A 24,584-nucleotide genomic window follows, 5' to 3' on the forward strand; every position below is an offset into this window, starting at 1 on the left:
ACACAGTAAAAATTGTGTGAGAAGAACAAACTACTAAGAGCTGGTAATTGCATACAGATGTAGTGGGTTGCCCCTGGCTGGAGGCCAGGTGCCCACCAAAGCTTGCTCTATCACTGCCCTCCTCAGCTGGGCAGGGGTGGAGAAAATAAGATGAAAATGTTCATGGGTCATGATAAAGACAGGGAGAGATCACTCACCAATTACCGTCACCAGCAAAACAGACTCAACTTAGAGGAAAAATAATTTATTACCAATCAAAACCAGAGTAGGATAATGACAGATAACCCCAAATTTAAAACACCTCCCCCCACCCCTCCCTTCTTCCCAGGCCCAACTTCACTCCCCATTTCTCTCCCTCCTCCCCTCCAGCAGCACAGGGGGACAGGGAATGGGGGTTGTGGTCAGTTCCTCACATGCTGTCTCTGCTGCTCCTTCCTCCTCAGGGGGAGGACTCCTCACACTCTGCCCCTGCTCCAGCCTGGGGGCCCTCCCACGGGAGACAGTCCTTCACCAACTTCTCCAATGTGAGTCCTTCCCACGGGCTGCAGTTCTTCACCAACTGCTCCAGCACGGGTCCCTCCCACGGGGTGCAGTCCTTCAGGAGCAGATGTCTCCAGTGTGGGGTCTTCCACAGGCTGCAGGTGGATATCTGCTCCACCATGGACCTCCATGGGTTGCAGGGAGACAGCCTGCCTCACCATGGTCTGCTGCAGGGGAATCTCTGCTCTGGCGCCTGGAGCACCACCTCCCCCTCCTTCTGCACTGATGTTGGTGTCTGCAGGGTTGTTTCACACATTATCACTCCTCTCTCTGGCTGCAAAAGCTGCTGATAGGTTGGGGTTTTCTTCCTTCTTAACTGTTATTCCAGAGGTGCTACCACCATCACCGATGGGCTCAGCCTTGGCCAGTGGCGGGTCTTGTCTTGGAGCCGTCTGGCATTGGTTCTGTTGGACAAAGGGGAAGCTTCTAGCAGCTTCTCACAGAAGCCACCCCCGTGCCCCTCCTCAAACTTTGCCATGCAAACCCAATATAATAGATTACCTTGGGAGAGTAAGTAAAAACCTTTGTTATCCTGCATTTGTCTAACTCTTCATTAGTATTTACAGGTGCTGCCCTCAGTCTAGTTGAGGTATAAATTGCTACCTTGGATAGGCAATCACCACTAGCAGTCCAGCCTTTAAAACTGTTAGACAGATGGTAGCAAGGAGATACCATCAGCTTTTAGAGTGCAAACATTTCATATGAATCTAGAAAAATTGTGCCTCATTTTATAATCAGAATATATGATCTCTAAATTGATAACAAATTAGAAGGCAAGTGATGTCAGGTTTCCTGTTGAAATGGAAGAGATGAGCTGTATTTACTGTGGAAGTGAACTTAAGTGAAACCTTTAGACTACAGCAACCAGCAAAATCAATGACCTGTTGCTCTGCACTCTTACTTGAGAATGTCCTATTCATTGTTCTATCTTGAGCAATCTCTGTTCTTACCTTAGCGACAGATCTTGCTAGCTACCCTTCCAACACTGAACTGCGGGATGCCTCAGGACACCTAGGCTGTTTCATCCAACTGTTTCATGCATGAACACTTCTCCAGCAGAGGACTTACCTAGGTAGTAAGATGCATCAGTGTTCAGACAGCTTCAGTGCTTATTTTTTCTTTCTTTCCTGTCACCAACTCTCTTGCTTATCTCTTCATTATGAATAATTTGGGTAGTAACAGGGCAATAGGAAAAATTGCCTTCTTTCTAGATCTCCTATTCCTCCCAAAGTTCATGAGAGCTCTGCATAAGTGATTAATGGTGATCAAGTGGTATGAGCTGGCTTGTAATTGCTTTTGAGCATTCAGTAATTCAGCAGTAATCTTTCAGATGGTGTAAATAGCCATGCCTCATGGAAATGTACAGTGCAGTGTAGTGATGCATTTTTTTATCCCACAATCCTTCTGAGTTACCTTAAGGAAAAATTAGGTTTGGCTTGTATTTTGCTAAACAACCAGTTAATTTTCTCGAACTTTCTGTCACTTCTTCTCTAGTGGCACAACTCCAGTAGTCTAAGATAAGTCTTCATCGTGAAATTTACTTCTAAAATTCCATTCTTGCAACAGTACTCTGTTACAATCTGTGAGCCTGTTCATTTTCAAAGCAAAAAAAAAAAGGTGATATTTTTCAAGGCATAGTAGTAAATTCAGGAGCACTGTGATCATGCCTATACCTTCCTACTGGTTTATTTCCCTCTTATTGAAAATGTTTTGGTCTTTCGCTGACCAGTGCCCATGAAATCTGTCTACTTTGCTTTCTGAAATACTGAATCATTGTGTTCCTTACTTGGTTTTTAACATATATATATTACTTTCTCTACGCTTTTCTAGCATGCACATGGATCTCCACACAGTCTCTTGTAGTCCTTTCAAAGACTGATTAGAATTAAATTGTTTGAAATTGGTTTTCGCCCCTCTCCTCTCAAAATCCATTCTGTGTATCAACTGTAATGTCAAAAAGTAACTTTAAATTACTCTTTAACTTGCATCATCATCATCATACGTGGTGGTCAAGTGATATTTATGAAGCTCATAAACTTGAAACATGAATGGAACAGTTTCCCCTATTAGTGAGTAACACAGTGCTTTCCAGTTCACATTTTCTTGTACGCCACATTCTTAGAGGCTGAACATTTGTCAGTGGTATGCTTAGTGGTGGATATAGTATGCCTAGCTTCAAAGAAATGCTTCACTGAAAGGACTTTTTTGCCATGTGTGCTTGAATTTTACTTTGTTGCAAGTGTCAGTTACATAAAACTTAAAATGTAGTTAATGAATATGAACTTGAAAAATCATAACCTTTGCTTTAAGTCCTTTGCTGTCTTACAGGCTTGTGAGATGCACTTCTGTTGTGTGGATTTAGGGTTTTTTTAATCAGGTTTTGTTGAAGCAAAACTCAAGTCACTGCTTTTTGTCATGCATTTTCTCATTCCTTTCAGATCATTTTCTCACTTTGGCTTTTCCTACCTCAGGTGTTTTCTTTTACCAATCATTTCGTTAACTGTTGGTTTATTCCACACCACATTGTCTAATATCCATATAGCCCCAAGCATAAAATCTAGTAGAAAGTGTACAGAAACAGCTTTAAACAGTGCTGTGAAATAGCCACAAGAACTGTTGAGAAGAGCTCAACTTGATGGTTTGAGCATGCAACTTCTGAAGTATTGCTCCCTTCTGCAAATGAGCAGAGTATTCCTTTGAAGGTGGTCAGTGTTTTCTTACTGACCTGGGTAATAACTCAGAAAAATAAGAAACTCAGTCACTTGTAAGGATTAAATCCTTACAAGTTAAACAAAACTGCACAGAAGGAGAGCTTGTTTGAATTATACTGGCCAGGCATCTCTAATTTTATTCGTGTAAAATTTGTGTGCAGTGGGCATGCTGCTCCTCCTCTGTCTGAAATCCCAATCAGATGGACTTCTCTAGCTTGTGCAGCTGCAGTGGTACTAGCATAAGTTCAGACTGAAGTCCTGTATGTGAGTGAAACACTTGGGAAGAACTAAGCTTCTAACTTCTTGTAACCCAGTTGGCACTTTCTCACCAAGTGAGAAATACCACCAGCTGTCAGACATACTTTGCAGTAATTGGGATGTCTGATGTGTTGTTTGAAATAGCTGCTTCTACTGCATTTTCTGAATTGCTTGTCTGGATTTTCTAAAACTAAGTCATCTGTATATGAAATGGCAAACCTCTTAAACATCTTCCCTTAACACAAGCAGGAAGACTTAAGACTGGTCCCTCAAGCATCTGATTCTAGAAATCAGGTTTAATTTCCAGTTATTTGTATTGCTTGTTGAGAGCCAAGATTCATATTTATGTGCTTCCATGAAGAAAGTGATTTTTGACTCTGAATTATTGATGGTGTATAATTGAACCACTAATCTTCAGGCAAAAATTCGATCTCTCTAAGTAGCTTTACCTTTTCTTAACCTTTTCAAACACATAAGGCCTTTGGAATGTCAGATCTGAGCACATTTGAATTTTAGCTGATATCCCAAACTTAACAAAACTGAGTTAAATAAATCATTCACAGAATCATTGAGGGCAGAAGGGACTTCTGGAGATAATCTAGCCAACTCCCCCCTCCTCAAGCAGGTTCTCCTTGAGCAGGTTTCCTAGGACCATGTCTGGTTAGACTTTAAGTCTCTCCAATGGAGACTTCACAACCTGGTGGCCTGCTTCAGTGTTTCACAACCCTCACAGTGAAAGCTTTTTTTAATTGCAAAATTGCAGAATAAACCTGCAGAAATTAATTCAAACTTGACCTGAATAAATTACTGGGTTTTGTTTGTGCAGCTTTCTATGTTAGTCTACTAATATTCCTCAAGCTTAACTAATAGAATGTCTGCAGAAGAACTGGTTATAAATTATATCCTTTGTAACAGCTGGGTATGGTCTTTACCTGCAGTGGTCTGGGTGTTTTTAATGTGGAAAAATAGATTACATCAATAGAGGGGTAGTAGAAATAATTTCTGCATATCTTTTTCTTTTCACTCTGGAATTAGGGAGTGGTGTATTTGGAATGTCTTACGTGAAATAGCTTTCTCTTAAAGGTCTTAATGTCTTTGAAGGTTGAGGTTTCAATGGGGTCCTTCCTATAAAATCAATAATGACACCAAAACACCATTTCTGTATTAGGAGATAAAACTAAAATAAGCTGTGCACAAGAAGAGACATTGCTTTAAGTTGCTCTTTTTTTGGAGGCAGTGCTGAGAAGAGTTTCTGCAGACAGTGGGAGTGATGGAGGTGACAGTTACAGAAATTGCTCTACCATAATCAAACTAATAAGGAAAAAGGCACTTCTAGGATAAGGAACTTAGTTATATCTAGGTAGAGCTGTAAATGAATACAGAAATGCTTCTGCATATTTCCATATTGTTTGTTACAGAAACACCAAATTGCTGATGTTGGAGGCACTTCTGGAGATCATATAGTCCAACCTCCTGTTCAGAGCGGGGTTGTCTAGAGCAGGTTGCTCAGAACTTTGTCCAGTTGGGTTTTGGATTTTTGTGTTAATAACTTTGCATATAGTAACCTGTTCATGGCTTCATCTAGCTAATTTATTTGTGTTTGTGTGTGCTGTTTTAAGGAGGAGAGTGGGAAGAATTGAGTATCTTGGAGAGGTGGGGTGGTAGTGGTGTCCTCTACCGTAGTACCAAAAGTTAGCCTAATTTGTACAAAATTATGAATACCAGCAATGGTGGGCTTCTTGTCTTGTTTCATCAATTAGAAACTTTCCATCAGTTTTTTGCTTGATATACTATTTAATATATATTGTATAGACACCATACAAGAACACAATACAGCATAGATTCCTTTGTCTTTGGTAATAAGTGAATTTGCTGTTTGTGCTTTACGTACTATCGTTTATCCATTTATATTGTTGTATCTCCAAACTAATCTTTCAAACTAGCATTCTCTGAATTAGATATATTGGATGTTTCCCTTTGGCTTGTTGACTGGTTTTTGGACCTCATAATTTCATTTTCTACAAAAAAATAATCAAGGAGTATGGGAGATAGTTTCTGAAAACATCCATGCTAATGAAGGATAGTATTCTTACTAAGTGGTATCCTTTTGCTATGTTAAATTTTTCTACCTATTTGCATTCTTGTGCACTAAAAATATTTTAAAGGAGTATGCTGAAAGCAGCTAGTTAAGGATGGTATACTTTAGGTTTTGAAGTTGTCAAGAGGTGACTACTGCTAGACTCTCAAGTGTTTAAAAAGAAGTGCTTAGGCTGTATAGCTGTTAAATAATAGGCTGTGGTTCAGTGATTAAGAGCTAATTAAAATGCTTTATGTCCATCTATCGTCTGAATTGCCCATCTTAACCTTGAAGTTCCTTCACTTCCTCTAGTCTCTAACAGATCATAACAAACTCCTGAACCTATTTTGCATAGCAATTTAAGTCTTTCATTAAACTGGCTGTGGCCACTTCTGCAGTGAACTTAAGGCAGTCCGTGGGAACATAGGAAGCTAGTTAAACACTAACCTTACTGAAAAAATTAGGTGTTGTGAGCCTTTGAAACTTTGTTATCTGGGGCAGATACTGTTCTTCAATATAAGCAATTTTTGCTCAATGTGGCTATATAGATTTTAAACACTTAGTTATCCACTGCATAGCACTGTACTAATGATCACTGTTCTTCTTTTTAATCAGGACAGAGCTTGGGTTATGGTTTTGTGAACTACGTTGACCCCAAGGATGCTGAAAAAGCTATCAACACTCTGAATGGATTGAGACTTCAAACTAAAACCATAAAAGTATGTAGTGTTAATGATGATTTGAAGAAACTGAAATGTTTTGACTACTTGTTGATCAGATGCATGATTTGTTTTCCCTTTCCAAGTGTAACTTAGGCATTCTGCTAATGTCAGTAGCATAGACTAAGACTTCACCATGTAGCAGATGGTTAGTCCTTTGTAGTCTATTTAGATCTAGAGAGGTAGATTATGATTAAGTGTAGAAAATTTCAGTTTTTTTGGGCACTTGATAACATTTTAGATGAGCTTGAATTGTTTTAACTGAGAAATTGTGTTGTATGCTTTAGTTGCAGAAATGCAGTATTGCATATAGTCTGAACACTGCACTATGTGCTTTCTCCTTACTTTCTCAAAGATGATATAACTTCCGTATTAATACTCCCTTTTTTAGGCTGCTAGTGCCTTTTTTCTCTCACAAATCCTTAAAATTAAATGGCGAAATAACTGTTTTGGTTATCTATGAATTACTAGACTATTAGGGCTCTAATCTCTAGGTCTCTAATGTTAGGGATTCCTGGTTTTTTGTTTGTTGTAACCCCTGTACCTCCTGTTTACTAAATTCAGTTTCTTGAATTTCTAGGAGAACTCTTCAGAATTACTTTTTCTCATCTACTCTTATTCCATTATCGGAAGAGTGAGGATACTTGTTTGGGCTCTAAAATCATGAGAGAGGAGATGAAATAAATTTTATTAGGGAATGCAGACATTTGAATATATTTTACAGCTGTTGGTGACTGACGGCAATCTGTGTTCCAACCATCCTGTTCTTCCTCATTAAACAGCAGGGTTTGCTAGCTGCCCTCTAACTAAGGTCATGTTTGAGCTGTAAGATAAAGCTCACCTCTAAAAAGGTTTGAACTTAAAAAGCAATGCAAAGCTACTTAAAGATAATTGAGACAAAAATAAGATGGCAGTAATTATGGTTAGAATGTCCTACCTGGTCTGGATTCATAAGATTTAATAGTGGATTTCACTATTTGAAACTTAAATACTGCTGTTTAACAAATGGAGAGTCATGGCTCACAGTAACAGTGGATGAAAGACATGGATAGATGCTTTGCCACAGAAAGCTCCCTATGTGATTCTGGCGGACTTCTTGCCCACAGGCAGTCTCTGCCACTTTCTGCTTTGAGGGAAAATTGAGGAAAGTCATTTTGTGCTTCGGGTTTTTTGAAGCTGTCTTTTGGGTGGTGGTGAGAGAGGGAATGGGTTTGTCTTCCAGTAGTATTGCAGGTACACCATATCTTTACATTTAATGTCTTGGATTGGACAAATAAAAAATGTATCTGTCCAGGGTGATAAGTTGGACGTTCTGGTGACTCTATAGCCAGGCAAAAAAAGAATGTTATGGAGAATCAAGCCAGGTCTCCCAAATCAAAATGATCCCTTAAGGGATTCCAGTGACTTACTTCATGCTGTCAGTTTATGAATTCTTAATCCTCTTTCATCTTGTGAAGTGATTAATGCAAACAGCCACTGTATTTCTGCAACTAAAAAAAAAGATTGTTAAAGTCTGGGAGGAAAAAAAGTGAAAATAGAATAGACCGATGTGGGTGACGACGCTAGTGCTTTTCCTTTCCTGTCTTCCCAGGACATATAAGTAGAATTCTAAGTTATAAACAATACCAGATAGTGTACTTTGCAGTGACACTAAAGGTTATGTATAAATTTTTAGGGACTTGAGCCTTAGATATCCCTAGGTCAAGAAAATGTGAAACATTTGTGTTGCACAAGCCAAAATGATGACCTCTTCACCAAAATAAAGAAAATCTTCATTTAGATAGGAAAAAAAAGTATCTGTAAATGTTGCTTGTTCATGTTACAGGTAAAATTCTGGCTCTAGCTACCCACATTCAGCCCTGTTTGACTTCAGCAGCATCTTTCAGTGTTAGTGTACATGACTTGAGGGGAAAAACTGCTTTACTCCCTTCTCCTTTATTCGTCTTCCTTATTAGACATAAGCTGGTTTTTGGGACAAGTTTTCATGACTGGATTCTCCCAAGGTGCTGCTTAAAGAGCCTGCAGAAGGGGCAGAGGCTAGGGGCATCCCTAATATGTTTTAAGACTAAGGAATTTGTACATTGGACAGTTGCTTCTCCCACTAAAAGAACTAAGATGTCTGTGTGCCAGTGACTTGAAAGGAGACTCATCAAGAACATCTGCCTTTACCTGTGAATTGATAGAAATGCCCAGCCTATGGTCAAGTGCTTTGTAATTTACATATTCCTCAGATCAGCCTGAAGGCCATACTGAGCAGAGGTAAAGTTGATATCTGAGGCCTTTGCTGCCTCTGGTGGCAACATCTGGGGTGGACAGAGTCACCTATGAGATCTCAGTGCCAGCACCTTTGCAGATACTACTTTTAGTTTATAGACCACAATGTTCCTATTTGTCCAGAGTTAATATTTCAATTAAAAGAATTTTTAAAAAATCTGTTTGGCAAACTCTGAATCCAACCCTTAGATTTAATTTCAGCTTTAGAAAATGGATGTCACTGAGATTTTTATATATACTTTCATATGAAAAATTACGGGATAGGGATTAGTGGATATTTTGACTTCAAAAGAAAAACATTAGATGTTTGTTCTCTCTGTACATTTTTGGGACTTCTGTAGAAATGTTTAGTAGTTCCTAGATTAATGGTGGAAAGTGGAGAATTCCCACTCAGAGAGAATTGTCCTGATCCTGATGTGTGGTGGTCTAGATTGGGGCTGTGACATACACCCCTGATGCACCTTAATAGCCTGTTAGTCACTGGATATATTTCTCCAATCCCTAAAAGGGGATGCCACCTACTGTTATGAAATAAAATATATTGAAAAGGGGAATTTGCAAAGTACTGGCTTAGCTTTTCTGTATGGGTAGCAATATTAAAACCTATTACCTGCTACCTTTTTAAAAAAGAACATCCTGTGGAATGCTATGGAATACTTCGAACTATTTGCAAAGTATCTTAACAAAATTTCAGATCCATACCACCAAAGCAAGTCATAGCAGTTGTAGTCTTGTTTAACCTGGTGCTAGTTGTGTTGCCTTCTGATTTGACCTGAATATTCACACTGGGTGGTGGGTATATACATTGATGTTGAAGGCACATCTAGGTGTGTTAAATACCTGAACGTCACTCTGCTAGGCAATATGCCTACATATATTAGATGGTGCCCTCTGTGGCATAATTTATGGTTTATTTGCAATGTAAACATGCTTATTTGTATTGCAGCTAGCCTGTGAAGCTTCATCTTCATTTAATTATGCAACTTTAGTGTGAAAACCAGTTGTGTCTTAGAAAAGGTAAAACACTTTCTGTGGCTTCTCTTTTGGAAGAAGCTGTTGTTGGGAAGCACTTTGGCTCTGTTCTATTTAACAGCCAGTGAAAATGTGAATTTCTGTGCCTGGAGTGATTTTTCTGCTTACCTGCTTGCTTGTCCACGACTTTTTTCATTTTGGTTGTCCTAGAAATCTCAGTTCTTCCCAAATGTTGAAAACTCAGAGGAGCAAACAGCATGTAAGAGTCACTGACCTGCACATAGTGATAAGAGAATTCACCGCATGTTTTGTTGGCTTGGCTTCTGCCTGGGAGAGTGGAAATCCTCAGTGGCTTTCTTTTCCCTTGCTCCTGGGAACACCCCTTCAAAAAACCAAAAAGATACAGGTGAATTTATTGTGAGATGATCTGAACAGGAATATCTTTCACTGTTGAATGAAAGACTTCTACATTAACAAGGAAGTGTAGTAAGATTCTCTGTCTAAACAGGAGTGGGCAAACAAATGTCCTACCCTTGAACTGGTGTAGAGCTATGTAAGATGCTGAACAGGAGGCAGCTTTATTTAGGAGGACACAAGAAAATCTTTTTGGCTTTTCTCCATGGATGCTAGACTGTTTGAATGATGGACATGTGGATCATAGCTTCCAAGGGGACACTGCAGATTGCATTACTGCAGTACTTGTCCCTCCTGTGCTGGGTGAACTGGGGCTGAGGAGCTTCCTGCTGTCCTGTCCCCAGCTTTCCAGTGTGAGAGGGCCTGAAGTGGCACAGCCTCTACATGTGGCAGCTGGCAGGTGGTTTTCTTACTAATTAATGCTGGTGATACATCCACAGACATGTATGCAAATATGTATTGGAAAGGGGAAAGAAAATAGTCTGTCCTAGCTAGGCCTAGGAGTTGTCCTTTTTTATAAGATAGCATTGATTATTGAGCTGTATTTTACCTAGCTAGTGCTTCTTAAAAAATCAGATTTTTTTAAGGTTTCTTCCTCTTAAATTCTTTGGACTATTAGGGTGTTTACATGGGTAATTATCACCTGTCAGGGGAATAGAGATTTAAGAAATATTTTATCTAAAGTATTAAATCTGTAGGTTTTCTTCCCACTCCTTTATGGCTTTGCATATATTTAAAAAAAAATCTGGCTTAACATAAGTCTGCCAACTTCCTGTTGGAATGAAGTTTGACAAATTCTTTGGCTACAAGCACAGATGTCTTACTTTGTCATCATCACCTAGTTAACTGCCCTACTGTAGAAAGCTGTGTAGTGAGTGGAGCTAGTTATGACCTCTGAAGAGTGAATACTGATCGACCTATCAGCTTTACAAATGCCCAAAGAAGTGCAGTACAGCAAGGGAAGACTTAAGTGAGGGATGTGCCACAACTTCATTAGTGTCCTCTGAGGCAGTGTCCTTAACACTTGGCATTATGCAATGCAGTTTCACTTGGTGCCTTGAACCATTACTTAGATTTACAGTAAGACTCACTTTAAAGGAATTATCTTTTAACTTAACTGCTCAAGGTCTCCACCCTTATGAACTTTTACCTATGATAGTACTCTTGAAAACTCTGTGTATGCTTAATGGCAAATAACAAAATACTGAAAAAAGAAACATGCTAGCTTGAATTCTGAGTTACTGTAGGTAAAAGATTGAGAGTAAAATTGTTCCTTCTTCACTATCGATACTTGCAGAGTAAAATTTTGGTAGTGTCACTTTTTGTAATGATTTCTTTCATTGACTAATGTCCTTGGGGAGCAGTGGAGTTGTGTAAAAACTCTATTAAAATACCAGGGGCAAGTGAGCTGTGAAGGTGAGAGAAACCCTCCTTACCTTCTCTATTTTTTTTCTTCCAGCACTAAAGAACATTGATCTAGTGAGTAGCAAAAAGGGATCCTATTTGGAGGTTTAATTAAAGCTTGTGAGTTTTACTGATGCTATCAATCAAGAAAGATTGAGAGAGGGGGCATGGTGCCAGACCATTTAGTGGTCTTGACAGGGTAATTAAATACCTCAGGACTGTATTCTCAAGGTAAAATTGAAGTGCTCTAGCAGATCCGAAGCAGAAGAACAATTTGTCTTGGAACAAAGGTAAAGGTGTTTTATTCCCTTAAATTTCTGCAGGAGTTACATAAATGGTAATTATACAATCTTCTAGCTATGTTACAGTTAAAGCTTTGACAGCGTTTCCATTTTAAACCCCTTCCCCACCCCGCACATGCCTCTTCACCCCCAGGTAAAATTTGTTCTTCACTGAAATTCAAATCCCCTCAGACTTTCAATGTTACTTAACTAGCTTAAGCTGGCTGCTTGTTTTTCACGTTGCTGAATAATATTGAGAGAAGGATTCACTTCTGAATGCCTATTGCTGTCACTTCCTGTAAACCGCATTACAGCAGCACGGTTGTTCATTAATGCCTCACCACTTTGAGGAAAATAACATAGTATGTCAGACTGAACTAGAAAATGTGTTAATCTCACCTTCAGCAACTACATACCTTGTTTTTTGTTTGGACCCCAAGTGCTGTGTTTCAGCTGATTAGATATTGTTCCAGGAGTCTGTCCCTGCTTTCCCTGGGGAAGAGGACCCTTAGACCAATGAAGCTGCTGAGCAGGTTTGCAGACAAAAACCTCAGTGGTGCAGTAAGGCCCTTTCTAAGCCTGCACAGGGGGTTTCTGCAAGAGAAATGGAGATGTTAGAAGGGGCCAACAGTACTGTATGGAGCTGAAGGAAGACTGCAAGCATTGCTCAAAAGCCAAGCTCTAAGCAAGCAAAAAAGCCAACAAAAAACCTGCTTGTTACTACTGAGTTCAATCTTGCTGTCCTCGGCCTTCCCCATGCTATGCAAAGGCCTTTAGGATATGGCTTTCTGCATGGCTCCAAAATGCTGCAAATGCCAGGCATTGAGATCTGTCTGGGTTCTTTTATAGTAAAAAGTTTTCTCTATAAGAATGTTTTTACTACTGCAAAATATAACTGCACTTATTTTTGAAATTGAGACAAATTGACCACTATTAAGCTAGTGGCTTTCAAGTTTTTTGACATATTACTTAAATATTTTACTTTAGGTGTCTTTCATCCATGCAGTAGTAGTTTTCACTGAAAGGTTGTAAGATATTCCAGTGAAATGGCAACTGTAAGTAGCAATGGATAGGTGTTTTGTGCATTTCATGTGGAATGAATAATGCAAGAGACCCCCAAGGGATGTGCTTGCCAGTGTCTCTGTCAGCAGCAGCAGCTCCCTAGACACAAACATGGAAAAGATGTAGTATACTTGTTTCCTTCAGAAGAAGGGAAAACTTGTGAACACATTCACCTCAACTCCAAAAAACAGAAGGAGAATTGGGGTCTTCTGTTTGGAGATTTTGTTCTTATTCATATTATTCCTGTGGAGGGCGGATATTATTCTGTGTATTCTTGTCCTCTAAAGTATGAAATGGTATGCTTTTTAATGGGAAACATCTGAAATTTGTGGTGCCCATACTCACTGGTTGGACATGGGTGGGGAGGGAGTGTTTATCAGATCAGAATTAGGAGTGCAAAGTATGGAGGAAGGATTCTGAGTCTATGCGAATGCAAAAAGTAAGAAATTGAAAATGTTTGGAGACTGGATCTCCTTTTGTTTCTTAAATTCTAAGTACAAGGAAAAGGTAAGTGAAGTATTTCTTATTTTTAGACAATGATAATTACGATGGCAAATTTTAAAGTGTTCTTCTATATTAGTCCTTTCAAAGGCAAAACACCAGAATTGCTATTGTGACTGTAATGCATAATTCGCATCCCTTAGTGTGGAAAGAGATCAGTGAACTAATAGGAAAAACAAGCTGTTTAGAGCCCATCCAACCTAGTCATCGTACCCGTCCTTTCTGATCTTAACCTTTGCAGCAAACAGCCACTTTTGTCTTAAACAGTGCTTATAGCAGGAAACAGAGAAGGAAAGCCAGTTCACCCTTTGCAAGGTCAGTCTCTGGACGCTTAATCTAAAATTGATTGAGCCATCCTTGCAGAACATGGTAACCATTGCTCAGAGATGTCCTCTGGCTTGATTGCTCTGTCTCTGACACTGCCTCTCGGAGAACACAAATGCAGCTTTTGCATAAGCTGACTATTCAAAAAGCATTGTGCTACCATTTTACACTGGGCTCTTAGCCTAAGCAAGGCCAAAGAAAATTTAGGAAGACTGGTGTTTTTTCTGTAATGTTGGAAAGTCCTCATCTGGCACTGTGACATGCTCTGTAAAGATCCCTTTGCTAACTTTAGTCATGGCTTTGACGTTTTTCAAAGTCTTTCCACGAAAAAATTGTAAGGACTTCAGAGTTTTTGTGTTTTAAGACTCTTAAAGCATACTCTTAATCTGTCACTGATGTTTCTGAGGAATGTTTTCAGAGCACTGGTAGAACCATACAAACATACAAGATACCAGGATAGTGCATTTCTTAAGAGCAAATCAACTTGATCTGTCCTTTGCTTGATGAGTCACAAATTTATCACTCCTACATGAAGTAAATTCAGATACCTTTGAAATACTTTCCTACAGAAAATTCTCTTACAAATTGGAAGAAACTTGTTTTAGAAACCATATTCTTCCTAAGAATTGTGGAACAAAGGGTTGTTTTCCAGTAGTTACTGGAAGTCAGAACAGGCCTGCCGATGTAACTGAAGCACCTCCTCTACCCAAAGAATTTTTTTCTGTTGCTTGCAGACAGCCTTGTCAGATGCTCAGTGAACTCTAGTTGCTAGTTTTCTCTGGCTTGTGAGAACTGACAGCATAAGTCCTTCTGGAGCAGGTTTAGCTGCTGGGAACTGCTGCACAGGGACTGATGCCTGAAATCCCATAAGGATGTCACTTTCCAACATCATGACTGCTGCTTTTTCAAGTGAAAGATGGTTCTCTTGGATAATGCAGTCTTATGCAAGGGTGTGAGACGGAACTAGAATCAAGGCTCCTTGAATCCACAGCAAAGGGCATCCATCTAGCTGGGCACTCTCAGCATGGGGTGAAGGAGGGGAAGGGGTGGTTAGAGTCTCTTTAGACACTGTAGCTCTGATCACATCTGTTACTACTATGTGTATTGAATTTGATACCATTATTGGTCAGTATTGCTCCTGCCTGGTGACGAAACTGGCCATATTTTATTGGAATACTCATGGCATAATGGCTCGCTTGATGATGACATGGAAGATGAGTTGATGACTTGCAGATAAAAGACCAAGGGTTTTTTACCTATGTCAACATGAGGGTTCAGACACTTTACATAGGAAGTCTTCAGCATATGAAAAATATCTTGGCTTCACAAGGAAGTATTTTGGTACTGCATTTCAAGATAACCTTGGGAATAGTACTGAGAAAAAATATTTCCCAGACTAGAAAATCCCATCCTTTCTTACAAAACATTTCATCTCAAGAAAAATTAATTACAGGCTTTCACCTTCTCAGTCCAGTCGTGTTTAACGTCTCACTGCTGTTGCAGGCCTTCATCAGTCGTCTCTTCCAGACAAGACCTGATCATGGTCTGAGTCCCTGTTAAAACTTTTCTATACTGAACTTGCTGCTGCCTTTGCTTTAATCATGTCTCATTCCAAAGAAGTGATAAAGGTGAGAGGGAGGAGTGGATTAAGATGCTGAGCTGGCACTTAGAACCAGAACTGAAACCGGAATTTTCCTTAGATTTCATGCTGATCCAAGTAACCTGAGTGGCTCACTAGGTTTCCTAGCTTTGTTGTGGAGTAGGGCTTTTGGCTTGCTGTCCACTGGAAGGTGGGGTGAACGTGGGCTTTGCTGCAGGTGAGTAGCACGAGTGGCTGTGGTGGTTGTTTCCTGACTAAGAGTCAAATACAGAAACACGGTCAAAGACAAATAAAAGTAAACAGAACTTTGTGAGCAGTGGTACTCATTGCATCAGTGATGCTCCTCTCAGTAACTAATCTGAAAATTGGTGGAAACCTCAGATGCTGGAGACCTTATATCCAGTGTCCATACTGTGCACTAAAATCTTGAGTGAAGGTGATAAATATGTAAAGCTGGAAGATACCTCCTGTGAGCAGTTACAGCAAAAGCTGCAAGAGACTACATCTGTAAGGAGACTTCACCTTCTTGCAGTGGAAGTTACCTGCAGAGAGGTCATTCCTTAGTTTTGATAAACACATCCCTGTGTTAGTTTTTTCCCCTGACTCAGAAACCCTGTTGGGTTTATATTTGAGTCTTACTAGATGTGGTGTGATATTTTTTAGCCTACAGCTCTTTGGCAAATCCATATTATCTACATAAAATTATTCTAGTTCAAAGGAAGAGCTTTATAAAATACAGGTACTCCTACATTGGCTAGTCATGCTCATGTGAACTACTATGCCCATCAGGAATCACTTTGAACATCATATTTTAGGTCTGCTTGTATAAGAAGCTTGTAGAGAAACAGGAGCTTCAATGCTGTTCTAGCTGGGCTGCTGATCTGGACATGTAAATGGCTACCCTGGTCAGTGTAGCTCTCCTTGGGTGCCAGAGTTGTAGGTGATCCTTTGTGCACATACCAACTGACATAATTACTCTGTGCTGCAATATCCTGAGGCAACTACTGACTTCACAGGTCCCTTACAAATAATGCCCTGCTCTATGCATTACTTGAAGAGAAAGCTTTGATATCAGGGTAGTATATTGATGAGCCATTTGTCTCTCAAGTGTAGCTCATCATGATCCCCCACCAGTTAGCACTTCATGGCCAGGTCTGGTTCTAATGTGTCTATTTTGTGGAAGAGCAAACTGTCAGGTTGGTCTGTTCATGCCCTCAGCTGTGCAGGCACAGAACAGACATGGATCCCATGGCTGACCTCAGGGCCGCAGCTCTGGCACTGGTTGTAGCTGTCAGAGTCAGAGCTGGCACTCTTCGTGAGCTGTGGACTAAAGTAGTAAAACCTGATGCTATTCTGATGATAGTGCTGAAAGGGTGTTACTTACGTGTCCATTTTTTGAATGTGCTGCCTATTGCAGGGCAAGCTGTAAAAGCAAAGCCTGTATAGGATATGGTTATGGTATCCTGGGCCATATCACAAGCAGTGTGACCAGCAGGTTGAGGGAGATGATTCTCCCCCTCTACTCTGGTCTTGTGAGACCCCACCCTGGAGTACTGTGTCCAGCTCTGGGGTCCCCAACACAAGACAGACACAGAGCTCTTGGAGCGAGTCCAGAGGAGGGTTATGAGGACAATCAGAGGGCTGGAGCACCTCTCCTATAAGGACAGGCTGAGAGATTTGAGGTTGTTCAGCCTGGAGAAGAGAGGCTCTGAGGAGACGTTATTGCAGCCCCACTTAAAGGGGGCCTACAGGAAAGATGGCGAGGGACTGTTTACAAGGGCATGTAGTGATAGGACGAGGGGTAATGGCCTTAAACTGAAGGAAGGTAGGTTTAGATTAGAGATCAGGAAGAAATTCTTCCCTGTGAGGGTGGTGAGGCACTGGCACAGGTTGCCCAGAGAAGCTGTGGATGCCCCATCCCTGGAAGTGTTCAAGGCCAGGTTGGATGGGGCTTTGGGTGACCTGGTCTAATGGAGGCCATCCCTGCTCATGGCAGGGGGGTTGGAACTAGATGATCTTTGAGGTCCCTTCCAACCCAAACCATCCTATGATTCTATATTTATTAGCTTAATCTAAATACATAAGTGAAGCTGTGTTGAGTAGTATGGTTTTGTAGTTCCACAGAGTTGAATCTAAATTGCCTTTGCAGAGGGAATTCTATCGTGTTTCCAGTTTGCTTTGCCCACAGAAATAAATACTGCTGCAAGCTTGCATCACAAACTTAAACTCGGCACAGCATGTACATGTTTAACAAGGCAGTTTTGTGTATACTGGCAAAAGTGGCATTCAAGCTTTGTTTGCAATGGAACCATCTTTCATTTGAGGGGAAACAGAGTAAACTTGATGAATATACAGTAATGTAATCTTCTGTTTCAGACAACAACCTATCACTGGCTAGTGACAGCTGAGACCCAGTCTCTCCTCTGTGCTGCAGCATCTTGTTACTGGAAATCAAATTAAGAAGAAGAGTTCTTGAGCCATGGCTTCTCATATACTAATTTAAGTGCAAGTTAAGAGCACTTGCCTGGCACAGTGGTCTCTGAGAACATTGATGTAACAAAAACAAAGAAATATATCTTTGTTTTTATTGTGCTCGCCAAGGGGACTTATATTGCTAATGTATTCTTCTTTCCAATATAAATCTGTCTGGTTTGCAGGAAGGTTCAACCCATTTTCATGTGCACAGCCTGGGTGGTAATTTATTTGGATTTTTTGTTGGCTTTTTCCCACTGAAGCGTGCATTTTGAAAGAAATGGGTACTATCCATAAGGCAAACAGTGTTCTAAGCTGAAAGTTTACAGTGGAAGTTATTGAATGTAATCATATATTGAAATCCTGATTTTAACATTTAAATATTTCAGATTTAAAAACCTGCAAGAAGACCTTAAGTAGAGGTGCTTAGAATTTAATATCACTTTTTTCTGAAGTTCTTGCAAGTAATACACTCTGCCCTCTATACTAGTAAGTATAGTATTGTGCTGAGGTATCAAAAGGTAATAGCAGATAGTAAGAAACTGAAACTTTCACTTGTAGGGACTGGGTCACTTTATTCTTTTTGGCAACTTCTCTGCTTAACCTGTTAACTTTCGCAGTTTTGACTTGAAAATTATAAATCAGTTCATCTTGAGGTTAAGAATTGAAATATTAAAGCAGTGAAAATACTTGGATTTGGTGTTGTAATGTCTGCATTTCTAGAAACAAGTATCTTTCCTACTAACTGCAGTGGAAAATTCCAGTAAAACTGGTTTAAATTGGTGTCTCCAGAGTAGCTGTGTTCAGTGTTGTACAGTGTGTGTCGTCATTAAATATTTAAAACTGTAGGCTTTCTGGCTGCTTCTTGACTTGCATTGTGTTTAATGGTTTTGACATTGCATAACCTTAATGTTTGTTTATTAAATATTCACCTGTTGAAGTAGCTGTAGAAATAATATTTTAGTACAGCTATTTGGTGCATATTTTATATTGTTTCAAGAAACTGAATCTAGAACTATTGGCAAGTAATTACTAAATGAGCAAACAGGTAGGGAGATTAATCTGGAGAGTCTCTGCTTTAAATCTTTATCAAAAATGAAATAGGTGGACTTTGTCATCAATAATGAATAGAAACTGTATATGCCATATTCCAGGCAAGCTGCTTTTGCATGGGAATTAGTTCCCTTATACCAGGTAACATTTTGTGATGTCCTTGTTTTTCTCTAGTGATGCTGACTGGCAGTAATCACAGATCACTAGTAATGTTTTTGTCAAAGAAAGTGAAATGTCAATTACATTGGGTTTCTGAAGTTCTATGTTTCTTTCAGATTTCTTGCCTGGCCAGAACTTCTAGGTGCTTAGTAAGATGTCTAGAGATAGGGTTTGGATATTGGTCATGAAGTACTGATTTCAGTTTGTATGTTATTCCTGATGAGATTTGAATATGCATCAGTCAGGATACAGGAATAGTCACTGGAATACCTTCCATGTAGGGTAGTCTGTGATCAATGTATGTTCTTAGATGTGAAAAATACCTTGTAAACACAGTTCAAGAATTTAAAGGGAATGACACTGAAACTGAACTTGTAATAGTAATATTTACCAGTTAGAGCTTATTGCTTTCATTTATTTGCTTGCTTTAACTTGCATTCAGTATAGGTCTTGCCTACTATGTCAAACTTTATTCCAAATAACATTTAGCAGCTAGGGAGTTGGGCAATAGACACCACTGGATCAACTGTCACTGTGAAAGAATCCGTACTCATTTGACAGGAAAAGTTAAGAAGAGTTCTGCAGATACTGTTTTATATCTTGACAGATACCAGTTCTGTAGCATAAGGTAAACTTACAGGAAGTTAGCAAACACTTTTTGTGGATTTTCCTTCTTCCAGGGGGCTCAGAATGAGTTTATATCCTTGATATGTGACAGCACGTCTAGCAATGTGAATGCCCCTTTGGAAGACAATGTATTTTAATTCCTCTTGGAGGGAATAGGGAGGGAAATTACTGTATCACTAGTTTTATACAAAAAGCTATATGGGAATCCTCTGTCTTGGCTCTACCTTCATTTGATTCAAGTTACTTCCAGACCTCGGGTAGAAGTCCATTTCAGAGATTTTCCTTAAGATTTATTATGTGTTGTTGCAGAGTCACAGAATGGCTGAGGTTGGAGGCGCCTCTGGAGGACTCTAGTCCAATATGCTCAGAGCAGGTTCACCATAAGGCTCAGGACTCTGCCTAGTTGGGTTTTGAACATTTCCAGGGTTAGACTATAAAATCTGAGTAACCTAATGCTTGACCACCCTTTACCATGAAAAGGTGTTTTCTTATAGAATGAAATCTATCTGGAATTTCCAAATGAACTTTTCTGTGTTTCAGTTTGTGCCCATTGCCTCTTGTCCTGTCACTTGATACTACAGAGAAGAGTCTGGCTCCATCTTCTTTACTCTCTTCATCAGATTTTTACAGCTAAGATCCTCCTGAGCTGCCTTTTTCTCCAGACTGAACAATCCCTGGTCTCTCAGCCTTTCCTTGCATCAGAGATGCTCCAATCCCTTAATCACTTCTGTAGCCCTTCACTGGACTTGCTCTAGTTGTAAATATGTCTTGTATTGGGGAGCCCACAGCTGGAGACAGCACTCCAGAAATGTCTTGCCAGTGCTGAGTAGAGAGGAAGGATCACCTCCCTTGACCTGCTGCTAATGTTTTTACTAATGCAGCCCAGGTGGTTGTTAGCCATGTTATTGCAAAGGTACATTCTGCTGGCTCATGATCAGCTTGATGTCTACTAGGACTCCAAAGTTCTGTGCTAAACTGCTTTTCAGCCATTTGGTTCCCAGCATGTGTGAGTACATATGATTATTCCTCCCTGGGGGAAGACTCTGCTTTTCCTGTTGTTGAACTTCTTTGGGGTTCCTGTTTGCCTAGCTCTCCAGTCTGTTGAGGTCCCTCTGGATGGCAGCATGATCCTTTGGCCTATCAGCCACTTGTCCCAGTTTTGTATTATCTGTGATGTTTCTGAGGGTGCACTCTGCCCTGTCATCCAGGTCGCTAATGAAGATGTTAACCAGTATTAGATCCACTATCAATAGGGGGCCAGTGGCTGGCTTCTAAGTGGACTTCATGCTACTGATTGCAACCTACTGAGCCTGGCAGTTCAGCCAGTTTTCAGTCTATGTCGTTGTCCCACTTGACTAGTATGTGCTTAATAGTTATCCAGTATGTTCTTAAGTACGTGCAGGTGTACTTAATGTGCACTTTGTGAGGATATTATGGAGGAGAGTGTCAAGTCTTACTAATGCTGAGATAAACAACATCCACTGTTCTCCGCTTGTCCACCAAGGCAGTCATGTCATTGTAGAAGACTATTAGGTTGGTCAGATGTGATTTCCCCTTTATAAACCCATGCTGACTACTTCAGTCACCTTGTCATTCATGTGACTGGAGGAGATTTTCATGATTAGTTGCTCAGTCACCTTCCCAGGGTTTGAGTTGAGATCGACTGGCCTGTAGCTCCCCAGAGAGCAAGATGCTCTTTCTTGCTGCTCTTGAAGATGGTGATGTGATACTTGCTTTCTCCCACTCTGTAGAAACCTCGTCTGTTGCTTGTGACCTTTGAGAGACAACCAAGAGTTGCCTTGCAACGACATGGTTCAATAAGGCAAAGTGCCGGGTCCTGCACTTGGGTCACAACAACCTCAGGCAACGCTACAGGCTTGGGGAAGAGTGTCTGGAAAGCTGCCTGGCAGAAAAGGACCTGGGGGTATTCGTCAATAGCCAGCTGAATGTGAGCCAGCAGTGTGGCCAAGGTGGCCAACAGCATCCTCGCTTGTATTGGAAATAGTGTGGCCAGCAGGAGCAGGGAAGCAATCATCCTCCTGTGCTCAGCGCTGGTGAGGCTGCACCTCGAGTACTGTGTTCAGTTTTGGGCCCCTCACTACAAGAAGGACATTGAGGTGCTGGAGCGTGTCCAGAGAAGGGCAATGCAGCTGGTGAAGGGTCGAAAGCACAGTCTTAGGAGGAGTGGCCAAGGAAACTGGGGTTGTTTAGCCTGGAGAGAAGGAGTCTGAGGGGAGACCTTACCGCTTTCTAAAACTACCTGGGAAGGAGGTTGTAGTGAAGTGGATGCCGATCTCTTCTCCCAAGTAACAAGCGATAGGACAAGAGGAAATGGTCTCCAGTTGTGCCAGGGGAGGTTTAGATATTAGGAAAAAATTCTTCACTGAAAGGGTTGTCAAGCATTGGAACAGGCTGCCCAGGGAAGTGGTGGAGTCCCCATCCCTGGAGGTATTTAAAAGACATGTAGACATGGTGCTTAGGGACATGGTTTAGTGGTTGGACTTGGCAGTGCTAGGTTAACAGTTGGACTTGATGATCTTAAAAGTCTTTTCCAACCAGAACAAGTCTATGATTTCTATGACATCCATGAGCTCCCTCAGCACTTGTGGACACAACCTTTCAGGCCCCTTGGACTTTTGTCTGCCTAGTTTAAATACTCCTCAGTGTGATCCACCTCCACTGAGGATGAGTATTCCTTGTTCCGGACTTTGTACTGTCTCATGAGTCTGGGATCCCTGAAGGTAAATATTACTGGTAAAGACTGAGGCAAGGAAAAGTACTGTGTCCAGTCCTTTTCTGTCCCTGGTGAGCAGTTTCTGTACCCTGTTCAGCAGCGGGTCCATGTTTTCCTCAGTCTTTCTTTTGCTGTCAGTATATTTGTGCAGATGTTTTTTGTTGCCCTTCAAATCTCTCACCAAATTAAAATCCAGGTGGGCTTTAGCTTTCCTAACCTCATCTGTGTGATTGGACACCATTTATATATTCCTGCTTTCACATCCTGTACGCTTTGGTTTTGTGTTAGAATTTAATCCCTTGTTCATCTAAACAGGCCCACGGAAACCTTTGCTTGATTTCCTACTTGCTAGGATGGACCTTTGTTTTGGAGGTGATCAGTCACTGGAGATGGCATGCAGGGATATCAACATGGTTTCCAGACCTATAAAGCTGTTCTGGCAGCTTGCTTTATAAGAACTGCAGTATCCACGCCTGTGCTGCTGGGCTGTGGTAGTCACCAGGGAGGTCCGTCAGGGCAATGTAAGGTCCGTCAGGGCAATGTATGAGTAAGAAGGGAGAATTTTCATTTCATTCTTAGCACCACTGAACTTGAACTGCAGATGAGGCAGACCTTGTGAATTAGTTACTTGCTTCTAGCCTATGTTAGTGTCACTGACCAGGAGGGAAACAACTTTTAAGTATTGAGCGTTGCCTCACAGGTCAATTATTTGACTTAAGGTTTTTCTTTACTTTTTATGTGTGTGTCCTTTTCTGTTCATGAAGAGCATAACTCTTACTTCTGCTTACATTGTACTTCCTCAGTTTTATTCATGTAATGTGTTGAGTCAGAGTAACAGTCAGCAGTGGGCAGCTGGATGGAAAGTCCAATTACTGCATTAGATTGCTTAGATGGAGCTATTTAACCTATCAACATCTGTAGAACTACTTCTAAAGCAAAGTGTAGGTATTTTGGAGACTGGGAAAACAGTAGCACCATGAAGTATGGCTTAAGGGCTTTGGCAGGCCTTTGGTATCTTCTATTCATACAGACTTCTTTTATCCTGTTTGAAAGGAGTTTGAGAGGATTATATTCTGCAACCTCTGTTCTGAGTGCTTGCATGCTTAGAAAACAGCTTAGTAACAGGTATTTATCCAAGTTCAAAGCTAATGTAAAGTCCACAATATCTCCTTAATTGTCAGCAAACCATGGTTTGTTGGGTTTTTTCCAGTTTCTCAGTGAAATGTTTGACCAGCAGTTGCATAGCTTTCTTTTTAAATATAAAGGTAAGTCACTGTTTTCCTTCCTTCCTTAACTGATAGTCGCTCCTAGGAATTCCTGACTTCTCTCCAGAAGACCTGACTAGACGGATATGGAAAGAAAAACTTGTGTCTGACAGCTATAAAAGGACTGGATAGAACAGTTTTCAGTGTATCTCAATTCCAGAGAGAATTAAAAACTGGCAGATAAAATTGAGATGTTCCAGTGATGCATGCAGCTATTCATCTATCTTCATCTAATTTATAAGTATTGTGTGTCCTCCCCTGCTTCCATTGGCATACAACTTTACATTAATAACAGTTCATTGTTTTCAGTTACAAAATGGAGTTTGCTGTGCCCTCCTCCCACGTAGAGTTAAACTTGGGGGGTTGGAAGGGTTCCTTTTGAAAACATTTAGCTCTTCAGAACTGCTTGGTTTTGATAATTCAGGATTTTATTGTGTCTAGTCCTGTCCCCTGGCCAGTGTGCCTCCATTCGCTGGCCTTGGGTCTCCTTAAGGTCATCCTACCAAGTGTGCAATGGAGCATTATTTCTTAAAGAAGCTCATAGCTAAGTCAGTAAGTTGGACAAGTTCTTTCATTCCTTAGCTGTTGTATTTTTCTGCGTCTTGGGTAGCCATTGCTGTCCTTGCTGCTGCTTTGGCTGAACGCAGGCAAGCTTTACTTTTCATATCTGTGTACCACAGATGTATACTTTTGCCTGTAGAAGAGTAAGAAAATGACTCAAGATCTAGAAACTGTTCTTTCAAATATGGATGTACGTACTGTGAGGGTTGAATATACAGAATAAATAAAAAAATTTTTTTCAAACAACTTGCAAGTACTGGGCTTTAGCTGCACAGCCATATAATGGTAGCAGATTTATCACTTCAAGAAGAAAAAAAAACTGGTTTAACACCAGCTTTGTAAAAACCTTCAGCACGGAACTGGCAAAATCAGTCACTTGACCTAACTGTGTCAGAACCTGCCATACAGCTGGTAACTGAAGTCTGACTCCTCTTTTCTTTGTCTGACTTGCAAGACTGTACTTCCCCTCATCTTTATTTCTGTAGTTCCACTAGTATGTGTGGTCCTTGACTTTGCAAATACTAATCTAAAGAAAGGATATCAAAATGATAACAGTAGGGTCTCTCCTTTCCTTTC

The 24,584-nt window shown here is 40.5% G+C and overlaps 1 protein-coding gene across 9 annotated transcripts in view; it reads left to right on the top strand.

Annotated features, from left to right (window-relative positions):
- ELAVL2 (ELAV like RNA binding protein 2) overlaps window positions 1-24,584 on the top strand; it is a 98,000-nt gene that overhangs the window by 60,633 nt on the left and 12,783 nt on the right. For all 9 annotated transcript variants that reach the window (XM_054810598.1, XM_054810600.1, XM_054810595.1 and 6 more), the window contains one exon: window positions 6,202-6,305. In XM_054810598.1, coding sequence (XP_054666573.1) covers window positions 6,202-6,305 — 104 coding nt within the window. The remainder of the gene's footprint in view (window positions 1-6,201; window positions 6,306-24,584) is intronic.

Source organism: Grus americana, chromosome Z, assembly GCF_028858705.1.
Source record: "Grus americana isolate bGruAme1 chromosome Z, bGruAme1.mat, whole genome shotgun sequence".
NCBI lineage: Eukaryota > Metazoa > Chordata > Aves > Gruiformes > Gruidae > Grus > Grus americana.